The 24,943-nt window shown below is 51.5% G+C and overlaps 1 protein-coding gene across 1 annotated transcript in view; it reads right to left on the reverse strand.

Moving 5' to 3' along the window:
• The window catches only part of VWF (von Willebrand factor), a 178,977-nt gene that overhangs the window by 112,274 nt on the left and 41,760 nt on the right, over positions 1-24,943 (reverse strand). Inside the window, exons 7-15 of the mRNA XM_017883319.1 lie at positions 23,287-23,503; positions 21,576-21,698; positions 20,296-20,407; positions 19,269-19,315; positions 11,033-11,169; positions 10,150-10,288; positions 8,860-8,960; positions 3,831-4,026; positions 2,858-3,073 (exon numbers count right to left, since the gene is read on the reverse strand). Coding sequence (XP_017738808.1) covers positions 2,858-3,073; positions 3,831-4,026; positions 8,860-8,960; positions 10,150-10,288; positions 11,033-11,169; positions 19,269-19,315; positions 20,296-20,407; positions 21,576-21,698; positions 23,287-23,503 — 1,288 coding nt within the window. The remainder of the gene's footprint in view (positions 1-2,857; positions 3,074-3,830; positions 4,027-8,859; positions 8,961-10,149; positions 10,289-11,032; positions 11,170-19,268; positions 19,316-20,295; positions 20,408-21,575; positions 21,699-23,286; positions 23,504-24,943) is intronic.

The following is a 24,943-nucleotide window of genomic DNA, read 5'->3' on the forward strand; positions in this document are numbered from 1 at the left end:
GCCTTCCCTTTGCAGACCAGCTGCTGCCCGAGAAATGAGAACCTCACCCTGGGCATGCTTCTTCTGAGACCATTAGAATTCTTCCCCTCTGTTCGAATCCCTTGCTCCAGCGGAAACCCACTGGCAGAACCTTGGCAATGAGCCTGAGCAATGGAGTCGGGGGCCTCTGGAGACACCCTGCAGCCTCCTGCTCCTACAATCATTCTGGACTAGGTGTTTGAAGGTAGCTGGGAAGGGAGGGGCTCTTTAATCCTATTAGACACTGATTTTTCTCTACAAGAATGGAAAGGTTGAGTCATTAGATGAACACTGAGGGAGCATAGGTTAAGACGGGGTGTGTTAGACAAAGTTGGAGATGTCTTTCAACCCCGAGCCTACAATGACAAGGGCACATTTTACGCATTAAAGAGCAGCCAGACTTGAGAGCTTTCTTTGTTCTGATAGGCTATCTCTAGTGCTGGCTTGGAGCCTTATTAAATTTCTCCTTTAGCCTTCTTCCCCAAAGAAACAATCCACATTTCAGTTTAGCAGAGACTTCTTGTGTATCCACTGCATGCCAGGAACTATACTAGGCCCAGGGAGGCGGAGATGGCCAGCCCTGGTCCTTGCCTTCAGAGAGCCTGTGGTCCTGTCTTCCCAAAGGAAACACAACCAATTTGCAAGAGGAAAAAAATGCGTGTGCTTCTCCTGAATCTCCTCACACCATCCCACAAAGTAGCTACATGGTAAGTCTGTGCTTCCTGAATGTTTCCAATTGGTGTGACCTCTTCTTATGAATAGATTCACTGGTTTAGGCAGCTCTGTTCATTTCTCTGGAAGAGAAAGTGAAGTATGGGTAGAGGGGACAGCTGAGCCTGAGCTCTTCTCCAAGTCAAGAAAGGATGGGGGCAAAAACCCAGGAGTCTTGCCCAACTGCCTTGAGTGCAAACGGACAGCCCAAGGCCATCTGGTCAGCCTAGTCTCTTGTCACATAAACACAGAGACAGATCCCTCTTGTCCTTAACAGTCTCCAGGGAAAGCTCCTTCCTACCACCCTTTCTGCCCTATCATAATGCCTCAGAAGTCAAGGCATTCTTTAACTGAATCTTATCCCCACTACTGAAGCATCAGCCCGTTTCCCCTGTTCTGTTCAGTGGAGGTTAAGTATGGCTGTTCATGAGAGATTAGAGAATATTTTAGTGGGTCCTTAGTGTTCTGGGAGAACGTCCTAAATTAGGAAATCCTACAGATGCTGCCGCATACTGATAATGCGTCATTTCTAACATTGGTGGACAAGCAAAGAATATTTATAAGCAGCACCTCATTTGTTCCTCATTACTTTCCCCAATTTCTAAATAGCAAATGCTAAGGGAGAAACTGAAGTGCAGAGGGGTTACGTGAGGGGTTCAAGGTCACATAACTGGTACCTCACAGGAAAGCTGCCAGTAAGGACCCAGACCCAGTTGTCCCAGGCATTAGCCTGTGGCTCCCAGACATCCCAGAGCTGGAGGAATGGGGAGGACACAACTGCTGCAATTATGTGTTTGTCCCTTCTGCACTTACTGTTGTCTCTGCTCCTCTTTCATATGACATTTCTACAACTCAAAACATGAGTTGACTCATTGGACCCAAAATACAAGCACTTCTAGGGTCTCCATGCCTAACTGCTCCTCAAATATAGATGCTAATTCCTGTCACTGTTTCTCATAACTCCTCTTCCATCAGGACCACCTACTTTATATTTACATATATATGCACACACAAATATATATATATATATACACACACACACACACACACATACACACACACACAGGGTCTTTCTCTGTTGGCCAGGTCAGAGTACAGTGGTGTAATCATAACTCACTACAGCCTTAAACTGCTGGACTCAAGCTATCCTCCTGCCTCAACCTCCCAAGTAGCTGGGACTACACCTACATTTTAATTTCCAAACACATCTACTTTACCCTAAAAAACAGAATATCCACTATGCCTTATTCTTACAGAATACACTCCTCACTTCTATGCCTACTACGATTCTACCACTGGAAACAAGTCTTCTCTGCCAAGAAAGCAGCTTTTTAAAACCACAGCCAAGTTCTCCAGAAAAGCTTCCTTGGTTTTCCCTGCCCTGAATCTACTCATCCTTTTACCAAGTGTGATAGGTATCTAGTAGGGTGGCAGTTTCCATCTATGACTCTAACAGTAAGTTTGGAGTTCTACATCACTCTTGTCCGACCACACTGGGCATGCAGCAAATGTCCCCAGAGCAATAACAAAAACAAAAAAGTTAGCACAATCCCGTCACCCAAGGGACCAGAGTGGGACCAGATACCAACTCTGGTACCAGGAATCCAACAGTGCAGAGTGAGAATCTAAAGCCACAGAGGACAGTGATGCAATTCACCTTTACATAGCTTTACACAATGCCAGAGATTTTGTCTGTCGGTGGTTTGCCTGGAGTTATGAGCAAAGGGTGTGTATGTGAATTTCCCATTGCCTTCATCCGACTCAAGGGACCCAGTGGGATCTGGGACTCACTCGTTCCACAGCCTGACCCTACGTGTGCCGAACGAACACTAGGTGGCAGCAGCCACAGGAAACCCAAACTTGGCAGGGACCCCCAAGTTCTAGGCCTCCAGGTAGGGGGAGTCAACCTGTCCTCCTGGAACAGGCCAGAGTCATCGGCCGGTCCTCACCGCCTGTCCTGCTGGGAGGTGGAAGGGAAAGGTGGGTGCAAATGAACCGTCCCCTCTCCCCCACCCACGTTTGCTACAATGCCCTAGGCCCTCTTTCCACAGGAAATAATGCAGAGAAAGGGCTTCGAAAACCACGCGTTCGCGCAAAGGATTTGGGGGGCGGCCCGGAGGACACGCACCGCAGCGGCCAGGCTCACGCCACGCGACGCGCACGCCTTTCCCCGCGCAGGCCGCGGCATAGCTGGCCAGGGCGCCGCACAGGCACTCGCGACCGTCCGAGCAGGAGCACACGTCGTAGCGGCAGTTCCGCAGGTAGGGCAGCGGGCTGACGGCACGGTGGCAGGCCTCGAACGTGGGGGACGTCAGGACCGCGCATGCCTCCTCGGAGAACCTGGCTGTGAGGCGAGAGAAGCGAGCCCGGGTTGTGGCGGGGAGGTGGGAGGTGCCTCGCCTTCCTGGCCAACACTCCCCGGGAAATAGCCCAATGCTGCTAATAGAGGGCTGCAAAGTCACGCAGAGAAATCTACAAGCGCCACCCCCACCTCCCAATCCATTTATCTTACAATCATCTAACGCTGAGTTTGTGAGCTGCTGCTGCAGTAGACTGGGAAGGTCGAAGGACAGGGACTACGGACTTTTTTTTTTTTTTTTTTAAGAGACACGGTCTTGCTCTGTCGCCCCGGGTGGAATGCAGAAATGCGATCTTGGCTCACTGCGGCCTTAACTTCCTGGGTTCATGCAACCGTCCCATGTAGCTCCCAAGTAGCTGGGATTACAGGCGCGCCCCACCACGCCCGGCAAATTTTTTATTTTTTTTAGTATTATTTTTAATAGAAATGGGGGCTTCCGACGTTGCCCAGACAGGTCTCAAACTCCTAACCCCAAGCGATCCCCCCCCCTCGGTAGACTTTTTTTTTTTTTTTTTCTTTCCTAGAGGTTGGCCCGCGGAGGGCGCCCAATAAAGGGACTTTGAAGAGCATATGGCCCAGTTCAGAGGATCAAGAGCTGACGGTAAAAACAAAGCCCATCCCTTTCCTCGCCCCCCCCCCCCCCCCCCCCCCGCAGTGGGAGCACTGCCTCCAGAACGCACTGCACTGATCTGGGGACCTCCAGGCTCTGCGAGGTCCCTGTCTTGCCCCCGGGTTCACATACTCATGCGCGGGTTGAGGGCGCAGGGATCGCTGTGCTGCTTCTGCAGGTCCTGGCAGTCCCCGTGCAGCTTCCAGGCGTTCCCGAAGTCCTCCACGCGGGGCTCCGCCAGCCCAGAGGGAGTAAGGAAGTCGTCGCCCTGGTTGCCATTGTAATTGCCACACAGGCCACAGGTCTTCCCGGCGTAGACGGGGGACACCTGCGGGAGAGACCAGGCCACTCTGAAACCGCCAAAGCAGTGGCAGAGTTGTTTTGCTAACGAGATTGTCTTAATAAAAAAAGTTCCCCGGGTGAAAAATATTAATTTAATAAAAGGCAGCTAAGCCCTAGGCTGCAAAAGGGGGAGAAAAAAGTAAACTGCAGTGTAAATTTACCAGCTCCATCCCTGTTCCCAAATCATCAGAGCCCTGTACTGCCACAAGGGGTTTTAGAATTTATCTGATCATCTAAGGATGGAGAAGGGAGGCCCAGAGAGAGTAAGTGACTTGCCTAAGGTCAGGGAGGCAGTAGCGGAGCTAGGGTGAGTAGGCAGGTTGAGCCCAGCCTGAAGCACTCTGCCCTCCGTGCCGTCCACACCAGTGGGCCTGACCCACCCCGCCAAGAGTCATGTGCAAACTCAAGGCCCCTCTATACAGGAAGACCTCGCACTGGTCACTCGGTGTCGGCCCAGCAGGCTGCCAGGTGTGGTCCAAGACCTCCAGGAGCTCACAGTTAATGACAAGAAACACCTCCTCCCAACCTGCTGCCTGTCACTCAGGCCCTGGGCATCACTGAAGAGAAAGGGCCAGGAGCAAAAGGACTCTGGGGGTGATGACGGGTAGAAGTAGGGGTCTGCAAGGGCTCTGAGGCAGCCTGCCAGGGTGACAGCGGCAAAGCAGCGGCAGAGTTCAAACTCCAGGCCATCAGTATGTCGTTTATTGTCCATTCGCAGAACTGAACAAAGTTCTGAGCCCAAAGTGCAAATTCGGGGACAACCAGGAGAGTGGAACCCGCCCTTCCCCCACACAGCTGGGGGCATCTGCTGGCTTCTAGGGAGAGGACCCCGATTTGAAAGTGGAGCGGGGGCTGGGCCCCAGGAGTCCGCATGTCATTACCAAGGTGGGACGACCTCCCTGTGTTCTGAGTCCCTCAGGGACTAGGCTCAGCTCTTAGAGCCCCTTTTCAGCTTCCAGCTCCAACCTCACAAGATGCAGGGTTAACAATCCAGTAGTAGGTCCCAGGCCCGTAAAAATCAAACCCAAGTAAACAGTATTAAGAAAGGGGACAGAGTAATGTTTCCCTGTTTGCTTGACAAATATCGACTGTTGTCACATTAGGCCTTCTCCCACCTCCTTATTTAAAATGTAAATCCCCCCCAACCCTGGCACATCCTGCCCCTTTCTCTGCTTTATTTCCCCAGGATCTGTCACTTTCCGATCTATAATATAATTTACTTGTTTGCTTTGTTTATTGTCTCTCTCTCTCCATTAGAACTTAAGCTAAATGAGGTAAGGATTTTTGTCTGTTTTGTCTCACTGCTGTAATCTCAGCATCTAGAATGGTGCCTGTCTTAGTCCTTCCAGGCTGCTATAACAAAACAGCACGGACTGGGTGGCTTATAGACAACTGATACTGATTGCCCACAATTCTAGAATCCGGGAAGTCCAAGATGAAAGCGTCAGCAGACTTAGTGTCTGGTGAGGACCCTGCTTTCTGGTTCATAGATGGCGCCTTCTAGCTGTCTCCTCACATGGTGGAAGAGGCTAGCTAGCTCTCTGAGGTCTTTTAAAAGGGCATAAATCTCATTCTTCATCACCTCCCAAAGGCCCCACCTCCTAACACCATCACCTTGGGAGTTAGGATTTCAACATATACATTTGGAGAGGACACAGACATTCACCCCACAGCAGTGCCAGCAGACACTCAATAAGTGTTTGAATGAATGAATCATTGAACAAATCAATGAATAAGTAAGTGAATAGGTTCTCCCCTCCTGATGGGCTGGGATGCAATGCCCACAGTCAGGGCACCCTGGGCAAAGTGTCATAACTGGTGGGCACCTCCACTCCCTTCCCACCTCTCAGCATCTTTTCTGTCTTCTTTCTCAGATTTCGACGCTCCCCAAAGGCGTTTTCATTCACCCCCACCAGGCCAGTCATCACTCCCATGCCCCACTCTAAAATCACATCTTCTCCCATCTCCTTGGCTTGTCTCAGAGGTCAGCTCGGCCAGGGTTAGGAGAGTGGGTGCGACACTTGGAGACACTTGCTATTTGAAATAAATCCTGCTCAGTGACAGTTCTGACTAAATGAAGCCTGTGCAAGGGTCTTTTCCACACCACTGTGCCTAAGGCAGATCTGGGCCCTGCAAGGCAACTAGCAGGACAGGGAAACAGCACACAGATGGCGTGATTTCTGCTGGCTGGAGCCCCGCTGCCTGGACCACAGGGACAAAGCGTGCACACCACACCCAGGGGAAGGAGACCAGAGGGCCCCTAGTAGCACCTCCTCTTGCACCACCTGTGCCCCAGCTGGCCTCCCTCCAGCTCTCGCCTCCACACTGCAGTCCCCAAAAGCCCTGGGGTCAGCAGTCTGAGGCTCCCCACCTCCTGCCCCATCTCAAACACCCCTTTTCCTGCTTCATAATAAAACCCACAAGACAGTCCCTTTCCATGAGCCCCAGGAACCTGTGTAAAGAAAAAGAAAACGGAAAAAAATACACAGAAAGATGATTCTATAGGCCATGGGGTCATCTGACCCTGTCCTGAATCTTGGCCAAGGAAACCTCTTCTTGTTAGCTAGAGCTGACACAAACCCACCCCCAAAGATAACCCTACGTCCCCTCCCACAGAAAGAAGTTGGCCTCTCTTCTCCTCAGGGGAGAGACAAAGACCAAAGAAACCTGCGGAGAGGAAGGGCAGCTGCCCAGGATGAGAAGTTACAGCCCTGCTGATCGAGGGAAGAAAGTGCATGGGTGGAGGGCACCCTCTCTGTGAGGTGGGAGGATGCTGAGAAAATAGACTGGTCGGCCGGACACAGTGGCTCACACCTGTAATCCCAGCACTTTGGGAGGCTGAGGAGGGTGGATCATTTGAGGTCAGGAGTTCACGACCAGCCTGGCCAACATGGTGAAACCCCATCTCTACTAAAAATACAAAAATTATCTAGGTGTGGTGGTGAGCGCCTGTAACCTCAGCTACTCGGGAGGCTGAGGCAAGAGAATCACTTGACCCTGGGAGGCAGAGGTTGTGGTAAGCCAAGCTCCTGCCACTGCCCTCCAACCTGGGCAACAGAGTGAGACCCTCTCTCAAAAAACAAAAAATTTAAAAAAAAAAAAAAAGTGGACTGGCTAACGTGAAGCACCCCCTTGAAGACCGAGGTGCAGGAGGCAAGATTGGTCAGGAACCAGGAGACCCCAGTTCTGCTCCTCAACCTGTAACTAAACGACCGTGAGGCCCAGGGCAAGTTACTCCTGCTTCAGAAACAATGGCTCTGTATTTCCTACTGGAAATGGGAGGCTGACAAGAGGATCTTCCAGAACTTCCTGCTTTATGGTCTGTGGTTGCAGGTTTATTTTCATGAAAGGAAAAAAAAAAAAAAGTAGTTTGAAATTCCCTCAGGAGCACTAAGACAGAGAAAGAATATGACCACACAAGAATGGAGGATGCCAGGATCACCTGGGCGATACCCACCACCATGCCCCCGCCGCCCAGGATTCTAGCAAGGACCCTGTGGAGCACAGGATCCCAGGAGGCAGGACAAGCCTCTCCTGGGTATAATCCAGTACAAAGTGTGGTGTTGAGACCCGTAGGGGTCCCTGAGACCTTTTCAAGGGGTCTGTGAGACCAAAACTACTTTCATAATACTATGAAGACATTATTTGCCTTTTCCCTCCTCATTCTCTTACAAGTCTACAGTGGAATTTTCCAGAGGCCACGTGACATGCAATATTGGAAAGATTAGATGCAGAAGTAGATATGAGAACCCAGCTGTCTCCTATTAAGCCAGTCATTAAAGAAATTTGCAGAAATGTACAACAGTGGTGTTATTCTTGTTGCTTAGTTTTGTTCTGGCAAACGGTTATTTTTCCCCAAAACAGTGATGTTTATATTAATGTGTAGTGGGTTTATTATCATTTTTGAATGAGGTAATAAATACATATTTTAAATGTCTCTAATTTAATTTCTAATCTGATAAATATCAAGAAATATAATCCTCCTACAAGATCTTGGGGTCCTCAATAATTTTTAAGAGTGTAAAGGCATTCAAGACCAGAAAGTGAGCACCACTTTTTGTTCTGACGGGAAAGGCATGAGGCACAGAACTAATTCTCGCTCTGCCACGACAGGGCGGTGGGGGGTCAGAGTGGGAAGTCTGATCAGAGGAGTCTATCCTAGCCCTGGAAGTTCTGGAGTGCTGGATCCTCCCTCGACTTCCTGTGCCCTGGCTGCCTCGTGTATAAAATGGCAGTAATAGTATTTGCACTGCCCACCTGCCAGGATCATTTCCAGAGAAACAGTGCAGATGAAGGCCCAGTGAAAAGCATGGACTGCTATCCAGTGTGATTCTAGGACCACCGAGAACAAGAGGAAGTGGCCCACACATGCAGAGTCCCAGGGGAAGAATCTGAGACTTCCTGAGCAACCTTTCCCGGGCAGACAGGCTGGCTTTCTCTTAGCTGAGAGTGCCAATCTGGCTCTTCCCTTACTGCCTACAGTGGGCACCCGGGGAGACACCCCTGCTCCCGGGCCTTGTTTCAGCCAGGAGATTGGACAGCAAACCTGCCCCTCCCCAGCCCCACAAGAGCCCACCCTCGTGTAGAGGCCCTTGGGATAGCAGAGACCAGCAGGGAGAATCCCTGGGGCCAAGAAGGGGCATCCAGCAAACACACACAAGCCTCATAAACAAGAGAGGCCTGTTCCTCGCTCTGGGGGTGTAGGCCATGAGGAGAAAGGAATTCTTCTCCCACCACACAAAGCCATTCTGCCCAGAGCACAAGGGGTACTTTGTAAGGGTCTGGCTGCAGGGAGCCAGTGCCCCGTGAGAGGACCTACCTTCACCAGCAGCCTCCCGCGGCCGTCCCAGTCCATCTGCAGGTCCTCTCCGTAGCTGAGGCGCACGGAGGCCATCACTGAATGCTGGATGCGGAGGTCACCTGAAACCCAGCAGGACAGGATTCAGGCAGAGGTGGGGAGAGGACAGGATGGTGGCAGGCAGATGTATTTGGGGGGAAATGGGGTGTCTCAAAAGGACGGTAGCAATGAACAGCAATGACTTAGGGGTGACTGGGGTGGCCATGAGCTTTAAGGGGGTGTCAGGAGGAAGGGTGATCAAGGTGGACAGAGGGCAAACAGGGTCCCCCAGGAAGAAGCCTCTGCACCCGGGCTATGACCTGCCATTCCCCCTACTGCCACAGGAGGGAGGCAGAGGCTCCTGCATCCTCAGCTGTAGGCGGGTGCCCTGGAGCAGAGGGGATCTCTCTAGCATTGACACCAGGACACCTGAATGTGCCTGGGACACTCTGCCACTGCACACCACCCTCATGTCTGAGCGATGCTGTGTACAACACTGAATATAGCAATTGTTGCTTCTGTGGGAAGGTGGCGACAAATAGGTGCATACCCCTTGCCCTGGGGGAACAAACATAGCTCATAAGGAGACACAGCATTAACACCCGTGGACATGCTGGGTACCCACTAGCCCAAGTTTATCCGCTATGTGCAATGCTAGGATAATGGGCAACAAAGTGGCCAGCAGTTGTGGAGAAGAAGGATGAGTCTGGGAGCCACTTTGAGTGTGAAGTTTGGGAGCTTTACTATACAAAAGCAGGTTTGCTTTGACAGACGCAGTGCAACCTGGGTGAAGATACTGGACAGGTAGGTTTTTTGCTACCTCTAGACAGGCCAGAGGGTCACCTAGCCTTGCCCCAAGTGGCATCCTCTGGTGTGACATCACCAGTCACTCCCGATCTCTCAGCATCAACCTCTGCCCCTGTCCCACCCCAGAGCAAACCAGAACCACCTGCCCAAGACTCAACTCGCCCCTTTGGTTCAAGCCAAATAAAAACCCTCTCAGTTCCCTTTTCCCATCTACACTCTGTCCCAGGCCTAGAGCAACCTCTTCATCTATAGGCTTCCTTCTCTAGTCTTCCTCCTCCAGGAAGCCTTCCTTTCTTGCAGGGATGCATGCCAAGCACCCCACCCTGCCCTCCAAAGATAACTCTCCATCACATTCCCACGAGAGAGGCATGCAGATCCTGAAGGACAGTGGCCAGCGTTGAGGAGGAGGGTGCTAAGGGATGGGCTGTGCCAGCCCCAGGCCTGATGGAGCGGGACGAAGCACACCTTTCAGGAGGGGGAGCTGGACGTCCTGGCCATCCATGGCAACTCCTCCCCCATGCTTCAGCTTCACAAGGCTGTGGTGCAGGCCAGGCAGCCGGACGGTGACGGAGCGGGTGCACACAGCATCGGGGTCGTCAGCACACTGCCGAGAGGGAACAAGGGTGACTTTGCTGCACCCCCCGCCCGTCCAGCACCCCAGCCCAGGACCCTCTTAATCAGAGAAAGGCCACAACCCCAGAGAGCCTCTGGCCTTCTCACAGCCTACAACTGCATTCTCCCAGAATACTCCATGTAAATGGGGCCCCCTAGAGTTGTGCAGCAAGAAGGCGCTAAGCACATCCTTACTCGCACCTTTTCCCAGCCTGGCCCGGTCTTTCATAAACAACCACGGGCCTCTGCTTCACAGTGTTCCTTGGACCTACTGTTCCAAAGAGAATCAGGGACTTTTATCCTCAAGGGAAGCCCTGTGTACTCTTTCGTCCTCATCTTGGCTTCCATCCCTAGAGAAAGGAACCCACGCACGTACCATAGAGTTCAGAAAAGACAGGCCCTCTTTGCCCCCACCCCAGCCACCCCCAGCTCCAAACATCAGAGGATTAGTTATGGGCGCAAAAGGCTAGACCCGAGGACGCTGCTTCCCCTGGGTGGGGAGCTGAGCCAGCCCTGAGACGGCATTATTGTCAGGGCAGGATGCCTGCCCCCAGCATCTAGGAAGAGAGGGGATGGGCTGGGTTTCTGGATGAAGGAGGGGCTAACTGAAGTCTGGAAGAGACCTCCCTCGTGCACAGAAAGCAACGGCCCACTTCCAGGGGCTGCCCACTCAGCCCAGCAGCTCTGCAGCACCTTGGGCTGCCACCTGACCAGCCGCCGGGCTGGCAAAACTCACCTGGACAGTCTCAATGACAATGGAGAAGGAGTGGTCCTGGCAATCCCGGGCCAGCAGGTACTGGCAGATCCCACTGAAGGTGAAGTATCTGTTGTCAAAGCTCTTGAAGTGGGATTGGCCCGTGACGAGGCACTCCCCTGGAGAGACACGGAGGAAGGGAGAAGAATGGGAGGTGAGGGCAAGTCCCCTGGGGTGGCCAAGGTGGAATGCATATGCAAGCAGGACACCCTCTCCCCAAAACTGCACGGACATCCTTTGCCCACTCCAGTCTAGTAACGAGTTCTAAAAGAGAATTCGGTTCCTCTCCTAAAACTGCAAGATATCAGAGCTGGGCCATTCAGGTAGAGGTCTCATTTTACAGATGGGGCAACCAAAGAAGGTGACAGAGCCACACTGAAGTCAGTGATAGAACCACGCAGGAACCCATGCTCCTGCTTCCAGGCTCCCTGTGGCCTTTCCTCCGCCTTCGCAGCTCACTGTCCTGTGTCCCCTGCTTCCCACTGGCATCAGTGCCACACCAGCCTCAGACTGGTGCCAGCGGAGTGCCTGGCCAAGGAGAGGCTGCCCAATAGCACGGGGTTCTGTGAACCTGAGTGTGGAGGGGCTCTGGGACACAGTGCCACCCTTGTAGAGTCCCTGGAGGCCAAGGGGCAGAGGAGGCAGCCCAGAGGTAGGATGAGGTGGGAGGGTGAGGCGAGACAGTCTTGGAGCTCAGCAGTGAAAATGGGGACTCCATCCTCCTCACCAGTGGAGGGGCGACTCGAAGGCCATTGCTTTCTGTGTCCTCAGAGGGGCAAGCCCACGCTGTGACTCCATCCAGGGCCAGTGGGGAACCACGAGGCCATCTGCCCATGATCTCACCACCGCCCAGGCAGTGCTGACCTCGGCAAGGCCAGCTTCCCAGCGCGCGCTGACACATCTGTGGGTGGGGACTAGGACTCCCCTTCATCACCCTGCAACTCAAAGCCTTCAACTTGTCCCCACCCTAATTCCCACGCCACCTCCCCACACCCCAGCCTAGGCCCCAAGCTTCTGGCTCAATGCACCTCCAACCTGAGATCACACATCCTGGAAGGTGTCCTGGCATGGGGAGGCCTCTGCCGACGTCTCCAGTGATTCTCCCTCAACCTGCCTGGATTGAGGCAATCCCATCTTCAGGGCCAAACATGGACCCATTAAAGCTGAAAGGGCATCTGGATCCCTTCCCGACCTCCCCTATGTATTTCCTCCACCTGCTCTCACCTTTGCTACCTACTCTGCAGAGAAAGAAATGCACATAGAGAGACCATTGCCATTTGGTGAAGGACGACTTTCCCCACCCAGCCACTCTACGGTACGTGTGTGAGCTCCTTTCTCTAAGGATCGAAGCAAAGATGAGGACATATACAGTGCACAGGGCTTCCCCCGAGACCCTCCGAAAAGTGGAGGCTTGGCTGTCTATAGCACCGCCTCAGCCTCCACCGGAAGATCCCCCTTCAGGAAACAGGTGCTAGAGCAACGCTGGAGAAACAGATATAAGAGGATCCTACAGACCATCCCATGTGGGCCCAGCTCCAGGGGCTGATGCTAGGCCCTGTCACACAGCCAAGGGGGCCCCAAAAGACACAGAGAGATTCTAGCTTATCAAGACAAGCTCCACAGGCCAGCACTGTCTGGTCCTTCATGCTCGCATGTGCCCTGACAGGCCCAGCCAGAGGCCAGGCTAAACCATGCGGACTTGGACCCAGGAGTGGGCCTGCCTTCGGGATGTGTGTGAAGGCAGGATTAAGGATGAGGTGCCCCAGGGATGTACACGTCCCTCTGCCTGGTCCCCAGGGCAGCAGATCCCTTCCAGGACAGCATGGGTCAGGAGGGCACATCTAGCCCAGAGGAAATTAGGAGAAAGTGGAGAGGCCTCAGATCACTCCAGCCAGCATGACCCGCCTTCTTCACTGCCTCCTCGAGAAGCGTGAGAGTGAGGGGTGACTGTGGAGGACAGAGCAAACAGGCCACAGGATAGGGGCCAGGACCACCCCAGTCCATTCTGGATGTGCTGGAATTTCAAGTTCAGTGAGGTCTCAGGAAAGCCTTTCTGAACTGACCATTTTTCAGAAATTATCATCATTCTACACACACAATAATACGGTCATTTGTGTCAAATGTCTTGACCCTGGTGCAGTAAAAATGGGTGGGAATTCTTCCTCCAGCCTTCTCTGTTTTCTCAAGAGCACTCTTACCTAAGCAAGAAAGCGGACTTCTGTCTTCTTTAACAATACCCAGGAAAAGAAGGGTCAATGAGAAATGTGCAAATATTCGAAAGGAAAACTTTCAGGGCCAGCATCTAATCCTCTCATGATTTCCTTCTCTGACCTTCACTGACTTGTGTTCTCAAGTTTCTCACAAATCCGAAGTCTAAATATTATATTTAGCTTATCTCCTCGGTACAACTGAGGAACATGGCCACAAACACAGGAAAATGGGTGGGTGAGCTGCCAGGCAGCAGTTAGCCACGGGAGCTAGAACGTTAGCCAGAACCACGGGCCATGTGAACACGCTCACCCATCCTCTGCCCAGGATGGGACACTAGCATATTCCTCATTAGTCAGCAACAGGCAGTCCCCGTCGAACAGCGGGCCCACCACTAGATGGAGATGGGCACTACAAGTTTGGTGAATGAATGAAAGGCAGGTGATTCCTAACATAGCACTAAAAAAAAAGAACATCCAGGCCGGGCGTCGTGGCTCATGCCTATGATCCCAGCACTTTGGGAGGCCGAAGTGGGAGGAGTACCCAAGTTCAGGAGTTTGAGACCAGCCTGGCCAACATGGTGAAATCCCATCTCTACTAAAAATACAAAAAATTAGCCGGGTGTGGTGGTGGGTGCCTGTAATCCCAGCTACTCTAGAGGCTGAAGCAGGAGAATTGCTTGAACCCAGGAAGCAGAGGTTGGCAGTGAGCTGAGATCACGCCACTGCACTCCAGCCTGGGCAACTGAGTGAAACTGTCTCAGAAAAAAAAAAAAAAAAAACATCCGGAAGTTAAAGCAGATCCACTTCTACGTGAATAAAGATCCTCCTTCATGAAAAACAAAACGGAATCTCTCATCTGATGGAAGCACATTACCTCTTCTAAACAAACCCTTTGGTGTGCAGCAGTGAGCCCTGGATGTAGCTGCTCTGCTCGGGCCATTTGTTTCCCTGGCCCCACAACCCTCTACCTCCCAAAGCCTTCCCTGCAGAAATGACAACCCACAGGCCTTTAGCAAAGCAACTCAGACTTCCGCCAGACACAAATTGTCACCGAAGCCTGCAACATAATCTCTACCAAATGTGCAAGATGCATTTTTTTTTTTTTTTTTTTTTTCCTGAGACAGAGTCTCACCCTGTCGCCCAGGATGGAGTGCAGTGGCGCCATCTCGGCTCACCGAAGCCTCTGTCTCCGAGGCTCTCGCGATTCTCCTGCCTCCACTTCCCGAGCAGCTGAGATTCCAGGCATGTGCCACCATGCCCAGCTCATTTCTGTGGGTTTTTTGTTTTTAGTACCGACAGGGTTTCACCATTGGCCAGGTTGGTCTCAAACTCCTGACCGCAAATGATCCACCTGCCTTGACCTCCCAAAGTGCTGGGATTACAGGCATGAGCTGCTGCAGCTGGCCCAAGATTCATTTTTTTTTTCTTTTTTTTTTTTTGGTGTGTGACAGGATCACTGCTGGAGTGCACTGATGCCATTACAGCTCACTACAGCCTCGGTCTCCCAGGCTCAAGCGATCCTCCCATCTCAGCCTCCCAAGCATCTGGGACTACAGGCGCACACCAGTATGCCTGGCTAATGTTTGTATTTTTTGTAGCCATGCGGTTTCAACATGTTGCCCAGGCTTGTCTTCAACTCCTGGGCTCAAGCGATCTGCCCACTCAGCCTCCCAAAGGGCTGAGATTACAGGCGTGAGCCACTGTGCCTGGCATAAGATGCATTTCCAACTGCTCTGTGGAAACCATCTCCATGATTGCTCCTATGAAGTGCTCCTTATTATCCGCAGTTTACAGATGAGGAAACTGAAGCATAGAGAAGTTCAACTCATCCAAGTTCCCGAAGAAGCCAAACAGGGATCTAAACATGGGCAGTCTGTCTGGCTATAGAGCTCAAAGCCCTTGATACCACCTAAAACTGCCTCACGGGTTGGCTCCTACAGTTTCTCATGTGCCTGATGTCATTCTAATCCTGGGCACTTACCAAGGGGCATAGGGACAACTGGGTCTCTGAACAAAGAGACCAGGAAGAGGAAAGCCTTGTCTATGAAACATGATGCCCTGGCCTGGCTGAAAGGGGTCTGATGGCACTCCAGAAACCCCATCAGGAGTGAACAGGCCACTGGAGATTTTCTGTGAACTCAAGGAGTCAGAACCCCCAGGAAAGCACAGGGCCCTCAGAACACATCTTCCTATGTAAGAGGCATCTGCTCCGATAATGCATCGCTGTCTGTTAGCCTGGGGTGTGGGGTTTATCTTGCTTCCTGGAGGCTTCAGAACAAACTGACCTTGATTCCCAAGGTCAAATTATTAGGGCTGTGTTAGAATCCATCAGAAAATATCTTGAACCAAATAAGCAACAGGTAACTGCAAGGCCTCCCTTCCAGCTGTCCAGGACAGGTCCACCAGCCTCTCCAGGGAGGCCAGACCTCCCTCCTGCCCCACTGGCCCAGCCACCCCCCAAAACACACACCACTCCTCCCCATTCCAGGCTCCTTTGGGCTTTCCCCTGTGTCTTAGTCCTTCTCTGAACCTACTTAATGAAACAGCTTCCTGTGAGCTCTGTGAAGATGGTAATGGCCCACGTTTGTTGAGTACTTGCTGTGTGTCAACAGCCTCACAAGAGCCATGGGATGAAGTTGCTGTCATGAGCCCTACTTTACAGATTAGGAAGCTGAGGCTGCAAATCATTAACTTGGCAAAAGTCACCCAGCTCCTAAGAGATGCAACTGGAATTCCAACCAGGTTGCCTGAGTCCAGAGCCTGTGCTCTCGGCCTCCATTCTTGGCCACATTTACAGTCCCACGGGGTTTAGGACACAAATGAAAATTCTTCCATGTACCCTTTCCCAGCTCGAGAAAAGTCCCTTCTACATACTTGCACTCAGAGTTTGAGATCCTATAGCATGAATTGTTTTCATTTGAAGAACAGTCCCTATGAACAGACATGCTCCTTTCAATGGGAACTAAATTAGCAGAGCTTCCCCCCAACTGTTTTGCAGAGGAAGGGAAAGGAGGCTCAGGGTTACAGAAAGGGAAGTCTGCAGGCTATGGGGAAGCCACAGTTGTCCCTAAGGTTGCCCTACATCCTAATCAGTAAGTAGGGATATGCAGAGAACAACGGAGGTCTAGGAGCATCATGCAAAACCCAGCCCCTCTCCAGTCCAGACGGCTGCTCTCCTGGGCCCCTTCTTCCCTCTCCCACTACCCATACACAACACTGCACTGCACAGCCTCCACGATAGCCCCCAGGGACGCATCTCCTCCTGGATTTGTGTCTTTGTGTAACCTCTCCCCTCCCTGAATGTAGACTGGACATGTTGACTTGTTTCTAGTGACGATAATACAGCAGCAGTGAGAGGATGTCACTTCAGAGACTAGGTTTTTAAAAGACTGTGGCTTCTGTCTCCACTGCTCTCTGTTACTCACTCTTAAACAATTCTGCCCACAGAAACCAGCTGTCATGTCACGAGGAGGCCCCAGGGAGGATCCACATGGTAAGAAAGCAATGCCTGCCACCAGCAGCACATGAGTGAGCTTCAAAGCCATCTCCTTTACCCCCACCCTCCATCAAGACCTCAGGTAAGACCACAGCCCCAGTCAATGGCTTGACTGTAACCTTATAAGAGATCTTGGGCCAGAGGCACACAGCTAAGCCATACCCAAATTCCTGAGGTACAGAAACTGTAAGATAACATTTGTTGTTTTAAGGTGCTACATTTGGGGATAATTTGTTACACAGCAATAGATAACTAACACACTCTCATCTTATTCCAGAAAATCAAAACCCAGGTGTTTTTATGTATTTTATTTTATCTTTTTTTTTTTTTTTGAGATGGAGTCTCACTCTGTCACCCAGGCTGGAGTACAGTGGTGAGTACAGTCTCAGCTCACTGCAACCTCTGCCTCCCAGGTTCAAGAAATTCTCCTGCCTCGGCCTCCCAAGTAGCTGAGATTACAGACATGCACCACCACACCCAGCTAATTTTTGTAATTTTAGTAGAGCCGGGGTTTTGCTGTGTTGGCCAGGCTGGTCTTGAACTCCTGGCCTCAAGTGATCCTCCTGCCTTGGCCTCCCAAAGTGCGGGGATTACAGGCAGAAGCCACCGCAACTGGACCCAGGTCTCTATTTCTAAGATGCACAATGTCCATTCCTCCAGGGGCTGCAGAGCAGCTCTGGCCTGCTCATCACTTTACAAGCAGAGCCAAGCATATCCCCTCCAGAACCATACTGCCTATTCTTCCCATCAGCTCTATCTGCAGTCATCACACTGGGAGCATCAGACATCCCCACTACCTGCTGAGTCATGGCAGGGTGTGGAAATATGCTCGTGTGCGTGGGTGCAAATGGACCAGGAGGCAATGATCAACAAAACTCCCAAACTAGAAAAAGATGGTCAGAGCCAAGGCTTTGAGAATGCAGAGAAGAGCGTAGTGATTTTGTTGGCAAAATATCAAACCACTTAGTAGACAGAATTGAAACTGTTTATGTTTTCATCAAGACATCAAGATAATGTCTTACATCCTCAGCAAAGTCATCTTCGAGATTTTGAATTGAAGACCACAGGATTATTTTGTCTGCCCCAGAAAACAGTCCATCATGTACACATTGGTTGTTCAAATAGTACCTGGATGAATGGACAGTTGGAAGGATGATGGATGGAAGACCCATCCTACAGTAAGTAGTTAAGACTGCCTAATCTGGTGGTTACAAACATCTAAAAAAATACACACAATAAACTCAATTCCTAATTCCACCCACTGTGGCTCACAGATCTCATACAATGAGTGCTTATTATGTAGATGTTAAAAGTGTTTTCACAAGTTAATTGCAGCAACTCACATGTCTTCCAAAGAGCTCCTTTCGTCTTTGACATGGTGTAATTATGTTCAATGGAGCACAGATATCACTTTCAAGAGCAATCTTTTCTCCTTCGTGCTTTCTTCAAGGGTTACACAAAAGATAACCTGGCTGGGTGGCCATCTCTTTGCTAGACTAACTGATCCAGCCCACATCTAGTTCCAGAATTTTCCCAGTGTACAGGGCACTGGATAAGGTCCTGAGTTATCCTAAAGCCTTTAATTCACAGACCCTAAATACAATCCCAGGTATCCAAGCTCAACCCACTTCAGGCCACCAAAGGTTAGGACTAGGAAGGAGAAGAAAGGGAAGGGAAAAAGAAGTCAGGCAATTGTGAGTTCAAGCCCTGGCTCCGCCTCATAGCAGCTGTGTGACTTTGGGCAAGTCATGTAACCTCTCTAGGTCTGTTTCTGCTTTCATGAGAATAAATTGCACCTGCCTCACAGGTTCTAACTGGAAAGGGTTTAGTGCAGCGGCCAGCACGTAGAAAACACCACATGAGTGACCACAGAGGGCAAGGTCTGAGGTCATTGGAAGGTGGGGCAGCAGGGAGCTTTGAATGGGCAAGGTTTGCAGTAAACAGAATAGAGTTGGGGCCAAACAGAGGAGAAAGCAAATGGCAGAGATTGCTCAATAATTTTCCTAAGCAGATTTTCCAGGGCAGGGACAGGATGGGAGGAATCATTTGGTGACCTGGTTTTCCTAGCTCTTGGACCACGCCATGGTCTTCATGTTAGTCATTTTGGAAAATTCCATTAGAACTGTCCCTTCAAGCGTAAAGAATTACCAGGCCCTTCTACTTCTTAATTTTCCAAAGAATTTGTATCCTCTTTGTCTAGTTAATCATGACCATACAGGCCTTACAGCTCATCAACCTTAATCCTTTCAGCAAACAGGTAATAAGAACAGACAATAACACCTGAACACAGGTGTGTTCTCCCCTTTCAGCTGTTGCAGGGCTTCCACCTCTGGCCTGTGAATGGGTTAGCAGAGCTGGTACCTGAAACCAGAGCTGGGGTCATGTGGTTGCAGCCAACCTGTGCAGAAAGGGCAACTTCTCGCTGCCGTGATGTGTGGCCCTCCCTGTCTGGTAAGAGGAGGAGAAGCCTCCCCATTCAGAGGAGGAAGGGAATGAGTGGCAGGTCGCCTACCTGGACATTCTTCATTGCTGCAGATCCACTGGCTGTTTCGGCAAATGCTGTCGGGGAGAAAAGCACAGGTCATTGGTGGTTCTGCAAACGCAAGGGTGTGCAAACGGATTTAGAGCTCATGGTAGTTGTCACAGTCCCCAAACGAAGGGATGCGGGAGAAGAAAGGAGCTGGTGCTAGCAGAATCTTCACAGGGTTAAAATTGTACAGGACACAGTTTTGGCCACAAAGGAATATTAGAGATATTACCCAGGGGAAGAAATCCCGACAGAGAAAAAGAAAGAAAAACTACCTGATGCCCCTGAAAATCTACTCAGATACCAAGAAGTCAAATTCCTACCCCTCAAGTGGCAGACAGCAAGACAGCAATATGGAAATGGGTAGTTCCCAGCCCAGAAGTGTGGTGGGCGGTGGTCAACTGAAAACCTGGGGGCTCAGTGGACACAGAAGGCTGCTATGGGGGGAAAAACAGCAAAGGGAGGAGGCCTGGGGACCAAACGAATTGTTGTCCCTGCTGCACAGGGGACTGGCAAAGCCAGCCAGAGGTGACATCCAGGGGTGTTTCTTGAGATGACAGAAGCCAGGCTGGGCCTGGCCTACTGCAAGGACCAAGGGAGGGCAGACTGGTGTGAGTTTCCACTGGTCACTGCAACTCCCTACCACCTGGCAGATGAGAGATTTCAAGGAGAGGACCTACGTGCTGCTTAGTGATATAGCCCTCCTCCAGAGGGAGAGGATCATTTATGAAAGCATAGTTTGGAGGGACAGCTAGAGATGTTGTCTGCGTGTGAAGGATCCTGCCCTTCCTGACCTCCCCATCTTCAAGGCTTATTTATCTATAATATACTCTTTGCTCCCCATCATTGCCTGCACAACCTGTCCCTAGCCCCCACCAGTAGCCTCCAACTCAGTCTCTTCTTTCTTGGCGCAGCCCAGGTTCTTTTCCACCTGCCACCACCCTGCTGACCCAGCACCCCTCCCCAGTCCCCTGGGCAGGTCTCCCAGAGCACGCTGCGCAGCCGCCATTACCAGGTGTTGCAGTCTCGAGAGAGGGAGGCACTGGGAGGGTAGCGCTTTCCGGAATGCATGCAGGGACACTCGGTGCTCTCCACGCAGAGGCCTTCATCGAGGAGCTGTCCCTCTGGGGTCAAAGGCATCAAGACAAAGACCTCAACATTGTCACTGCATCACTCATCCCACAACTATAGAATCCCCGGGGCGATGGTTGGGCTTCTTCCAGGAAGCTCAAGGAACTTGTTCTGTGGTGTTTATCTTTCACATAATGCAATATAAGGAGGGGAAATTCCTCATCTGCATACTACAGATGAAGAAATGAGAGGAAGAATGTTGTTCCAGGTCATCCAGTAGGGGAGGCACAAGTCTGGGCTTAGGGCTTCTTCCAGGAAGCTCAAGAATGTGTGTGCTGCTTCCCTTACACATTAATGCAACGTGGGATGGGGAAGACTACTCATCACCAATCCGCAGATGAAGGAAGGGAGTCAACAGTTTTGTTCTTCCAGTGACGGAAGTCATGAGTTGAAACACACAGGACTCACTCCCAATATTTTTTTTTTTTAGACTCAGTCTCACTCTGTCACCTAGGCTGGAGTGCAGTGGTGTGATCTCGGCTCACAGCAACTTCCGCCACCTGGGTTCAAGTGAGTCTCCTGCCTCAATTTCCCAAGTAGCTGGGATTACAGGTGCACACTACCACCCCCAGCTAATTTTTGTATTTTTAGTGGAGACGGGGTTTCACCATGTTGCCAGGCTGGTCTCGAACTCCTGAACTCAAGTGATCTGCCCATCTTGGCTTTCCTAAGTGCTGGGATTACAGGCGTGAGCCACCGCGCCCAGCCCTGCTCTCAGTAATTAAACAGGGGTTTTCCCTAAAGCCCACCAAGCCTCCCCTGAAAAGACTTTCTAGTGCAGAGCCCTTTTTCAGCTGAGCTCACACGGCATGCCCAGGAGATGTTTTTCCCAGATCGGTTCCCTGACACAGCTAATTGAGAAAGCAACTGCAGCTCAGATGTGCCACGAGTTCCCCCAAACAAAGCCACTGATGGGGCCCAGGCCACCCTCCAATTTCCCAAGACACAAGTGCGTTCATGGATACAGTACAACAGGACAACGGACATTAAAAAGAAAGACCAGCTCAATCCTGATCACGCTGGACAAAGACATTTAAAAGCTTAATAAAAGTCCTCTGATTTCAGCAACGGAGAGCAAACACAAGTGGCCTTCATCTCACTTCCCAAAGCCAAGGTTGCTGGCAAGGTCTCCGATTTGTAAATAAAATGGAAGTTCATTACCAGGGCAGCTGCAGCCATCCATGCATCGCTCCTGACATACTTCATTGACGTGCAGGCTCTGACAGGTCCTGGCGCAAGGGGACACACACTGCTTATACTCCATACCCGCAGGGCACACTGGGCCTGAAAAGGAACATCGAAGGCGTCTGCCCAGAGCAGGTCCCACCGGTGCATCATCTCACCAGCCACGCCGCAGCCTGACCCTCTTGCACCCACTCTGACTGCTCCCCCTCTGTCTTCAGGCTTCCAGGGCCATCTCGGCCCCAGTGAGCCACGTGCCCCCGAGGCCACCCCTCCCTTAGATGAACATCTTCCATCTTGTGAGGCCCTTACTAAGACCCATCGGGGGGCACCCAGGACCCCCGCCCTTCCCCTTGGTCACCTGCTCTCCATGAACAACTTGGCATTCTTTTGCTCCCCTCCACCTAAAACCCAGAGTGACACCAAACTCCTCTAGGCTCAAAACGAGTGGCCTCCTAGGACCACGCAAGGAGCCATAGTGCCCTCTATACCATCCCTCCTCCTTTTCCCCCATGACATTGGCCCCAATCAAATGCCCCGCCCAGCACAGGGCACATTTGCCTGCATGGTGACACTCACTCCATATTTATTTCCACTCTGCCGCAAGGCTGCCTTCACAGATATCACCTAAAGCACTCTGTTCTTCCCACTGGAACCAGCTCCTCACAGCAAGGACAGGCTCTCCTCCTTCCTCTCTCTACACTGTAGCTGACTGATGCTCAGGCTGACTGAAAGACCGGAACACATAAGCACTCCTTTCCGGACTTTCTGACACCAAACTATTGCCCCTTAACCTTTTCCAAGATACGTCAGGTATCTCCCCTACCCTACAATCAGACTGAAAAACAAAAAAAAAGAAATCAGCCACTCGGCTTTACAGAGGAGAAACCTGCTGCTAGCATCCTCCTTCCTCACACCCCCACTGCAGGTGGAAAGTTCAAATTCAGCAGCTATTTGCCACACACTGAGACACATGTGCGCAGTCTAAAGACGTGGCCAGCTCCTCTGTCTCATCTGTGGAACCATCGCAGACTGCGCGCCCATCTGCATGGCTTTTCATCACTGGAAGGGCTGGGGAAAGAGGAGACTTCTTGTAAGGTCACCTCAGAAGTCCCTACTTAATCATAACTTGGGGACAGTGACCATAACTAGGGACCCACTGAGACTGGAAGATGAAACACACAGCACCATGAGGAGGGACGGCAGTCATCAGCCTGCAGGAAAGGAAGCTGATTTAATAAAAGAGAAGAACTTAATCAAGGCTTTCTGCTCTCTCAAAGATCACCACACATGGACAGGCAGGCCAGCGCCCTGCTCCTCATCAATTCGGGCGGGCGGGCAGGCAGTGAAGACAAAAACCGAAACTGCAACTGCCAAGATCTTGGCGGGAAGCAGAGAACACTGTGTGAGTGCAGGGGTCGGATTTCCTGAGGGAAGTCAGGGAGCGCCAGGGGAGGCACGGGGGCGGGAGGGAGGCAGGGGCAGGACATGGGGCTTTGGGAAGCCCGCTTGACAGAGGGCAAGAGCCATTCAGGAAATGGGTCCGGGACACGTGGCTTTGCAGTCACTGGCTGGCTGGGTGTGGTAAAGCCGCACGGATGAGACACAGCCCTGAAGCGCCCTGAGGGACATCACCCAGGACAGACCGTTCATCCCCGGCAGGGCAGGACGGGGCAGGGGGCCGACTTACTGCACGCGCTGTGGTCGGTCCAGCCATATAGCACCATTCCCTCCTGGGCACAGGTCCGGGCATACTCCAGGAAGGCAGGGCATGTGCACTCCAGTCCCCCAGCACACTCACACGAAGTCTTCTCACACAGGGCCACGAAAGGCTCGGGGTCCACCAGAGGGTGGCAGCGGGCAAACACCGAAGTGCTCTTCAGAAGCTGGCACTGCTCCCACAGGCCCTGCAGGAAGAGGGGCTGCCTCAGTCATATGCTCCCTTAGTGTCTCCCTGAGTGTGGCGCTGAGACTTAGCCCTGCTAGGGAAACCAAGGTAGCTCCCTCAGCCCCTGGGACAGGCTGGCACCAAGCAGATGCATGTGTTCAATGCACCAGCCCATCGACCAAGGAAAAGATGCTGGACCTGCGCAATGTGAAATAGACCAAGGCTAAGGTTATATCCTAGACTGAGTTCTGGAAATGCAGAGTCCAAGTCCCTGGATTGCCATGGTGGAAGTGTCCTAGGAACGAACAGAGGATGGAGAGAAGCACCAAGAGCACTGGCCCTGGAGTTGGCCTGAGGGGTGGCAGAGTCGAGGAACGAGGTCAGCATTGGTTCTGCACTGACCTGGTCAGTTTCCCTCCCGGACCTTGCCCTTCTTCACTATGGATGAGGGGAATGGAACAAGCGGCTTTATAAAGTGAGATTCCTGGGTCTCACCCTAAGAGATCTGAATTCAGTAGTTTGGGGATGGAGTTCAGCAAGATGTTTTTTTTGAAACACTCCCCAGGTGATTGCTGAGGCCAGACGGGACCAGTTCCCGGCAGCAACAGCATGTGTGGATTCTATGGAATGTCCCAGATACACTGCAGCAGGCATGAGTATTCTTGGTTCTACTCCTTTGTGGATGCCCTCATCCTGAGAACACAGGCAGCTTCGGAACTGTCATCATTTCCTACTTCTGCTCACTCACGAGTATCAACGACCCTACGTTTTACCTAGAAACATCTCTCCATTCTATGTAGTAATAACTCTAAATACACCTTTTCCCCACAGTGTAACATCTCTGAAGTTGGAATGCATCTTAGGACGGCTATCACATATTTGAACTGGTAGTCTTTCGTTTCTGAGCGATACACAGAACAATGGTGGGTCCTAGAATCCATGATGTCCTTCTTAGCTTTGGCACAACACAGTCATGGATGTGTATGACCCCCATGATTTCTTTCTTGCGTGACTTCTTGGAGGCGTAATGCATACTCTGACTGACAAAGCTGGGGGTTCGTGAAAGGACTTATGATCTTCAGCTAAAAAGAAAAAAGTGCAAGAATATCTCAATGGAAGGGCTGAGTCCTGAAGGGTAAACTGGAGCCAATTGGTATTTGGAAAGGGGACCGTAAAAAAGAGGAAAGAAACGACCCATTTTGAGGAGAAGGAAATTCAATCAGCTCGAATTGTACAAAGGGTCTCCAGAGCAAGCCTGTATAAATCTACAGTCAGGGCCAGAGGCCAGGCCTATGGGCCTCGTGTTTTGCGGCGCCACGGAAAGCCCAGAGGAATAGAAACCTGACTCCATCTCCTCACCGTCCTTGAAATCCAATCCTGCAGCACAGGGATCTTGGTCCTAAGGAAATCAGTGTCCTACCCCCCAGTGCCTAGTGCTAGGGCCCTGCCCCTTGCTAGG

Source organism: Rhinopithecus bieti, unplaced genomic scaffold, assembly GCF_001698545.2.
Source record: "Rhinopithecus bieti isolate Rb0 unplaced genomic scaffold, ASM169854v2 scaffold_13342, whole genome shotgun sequence".
In the NCBI taxonomy this organism is placed as follows: Eukaryota; Metazoa; Chordata; class Mammalia; order Primates; family Cercopithecidae; genus Rhinopithecus; species Rhinopithecus bieti.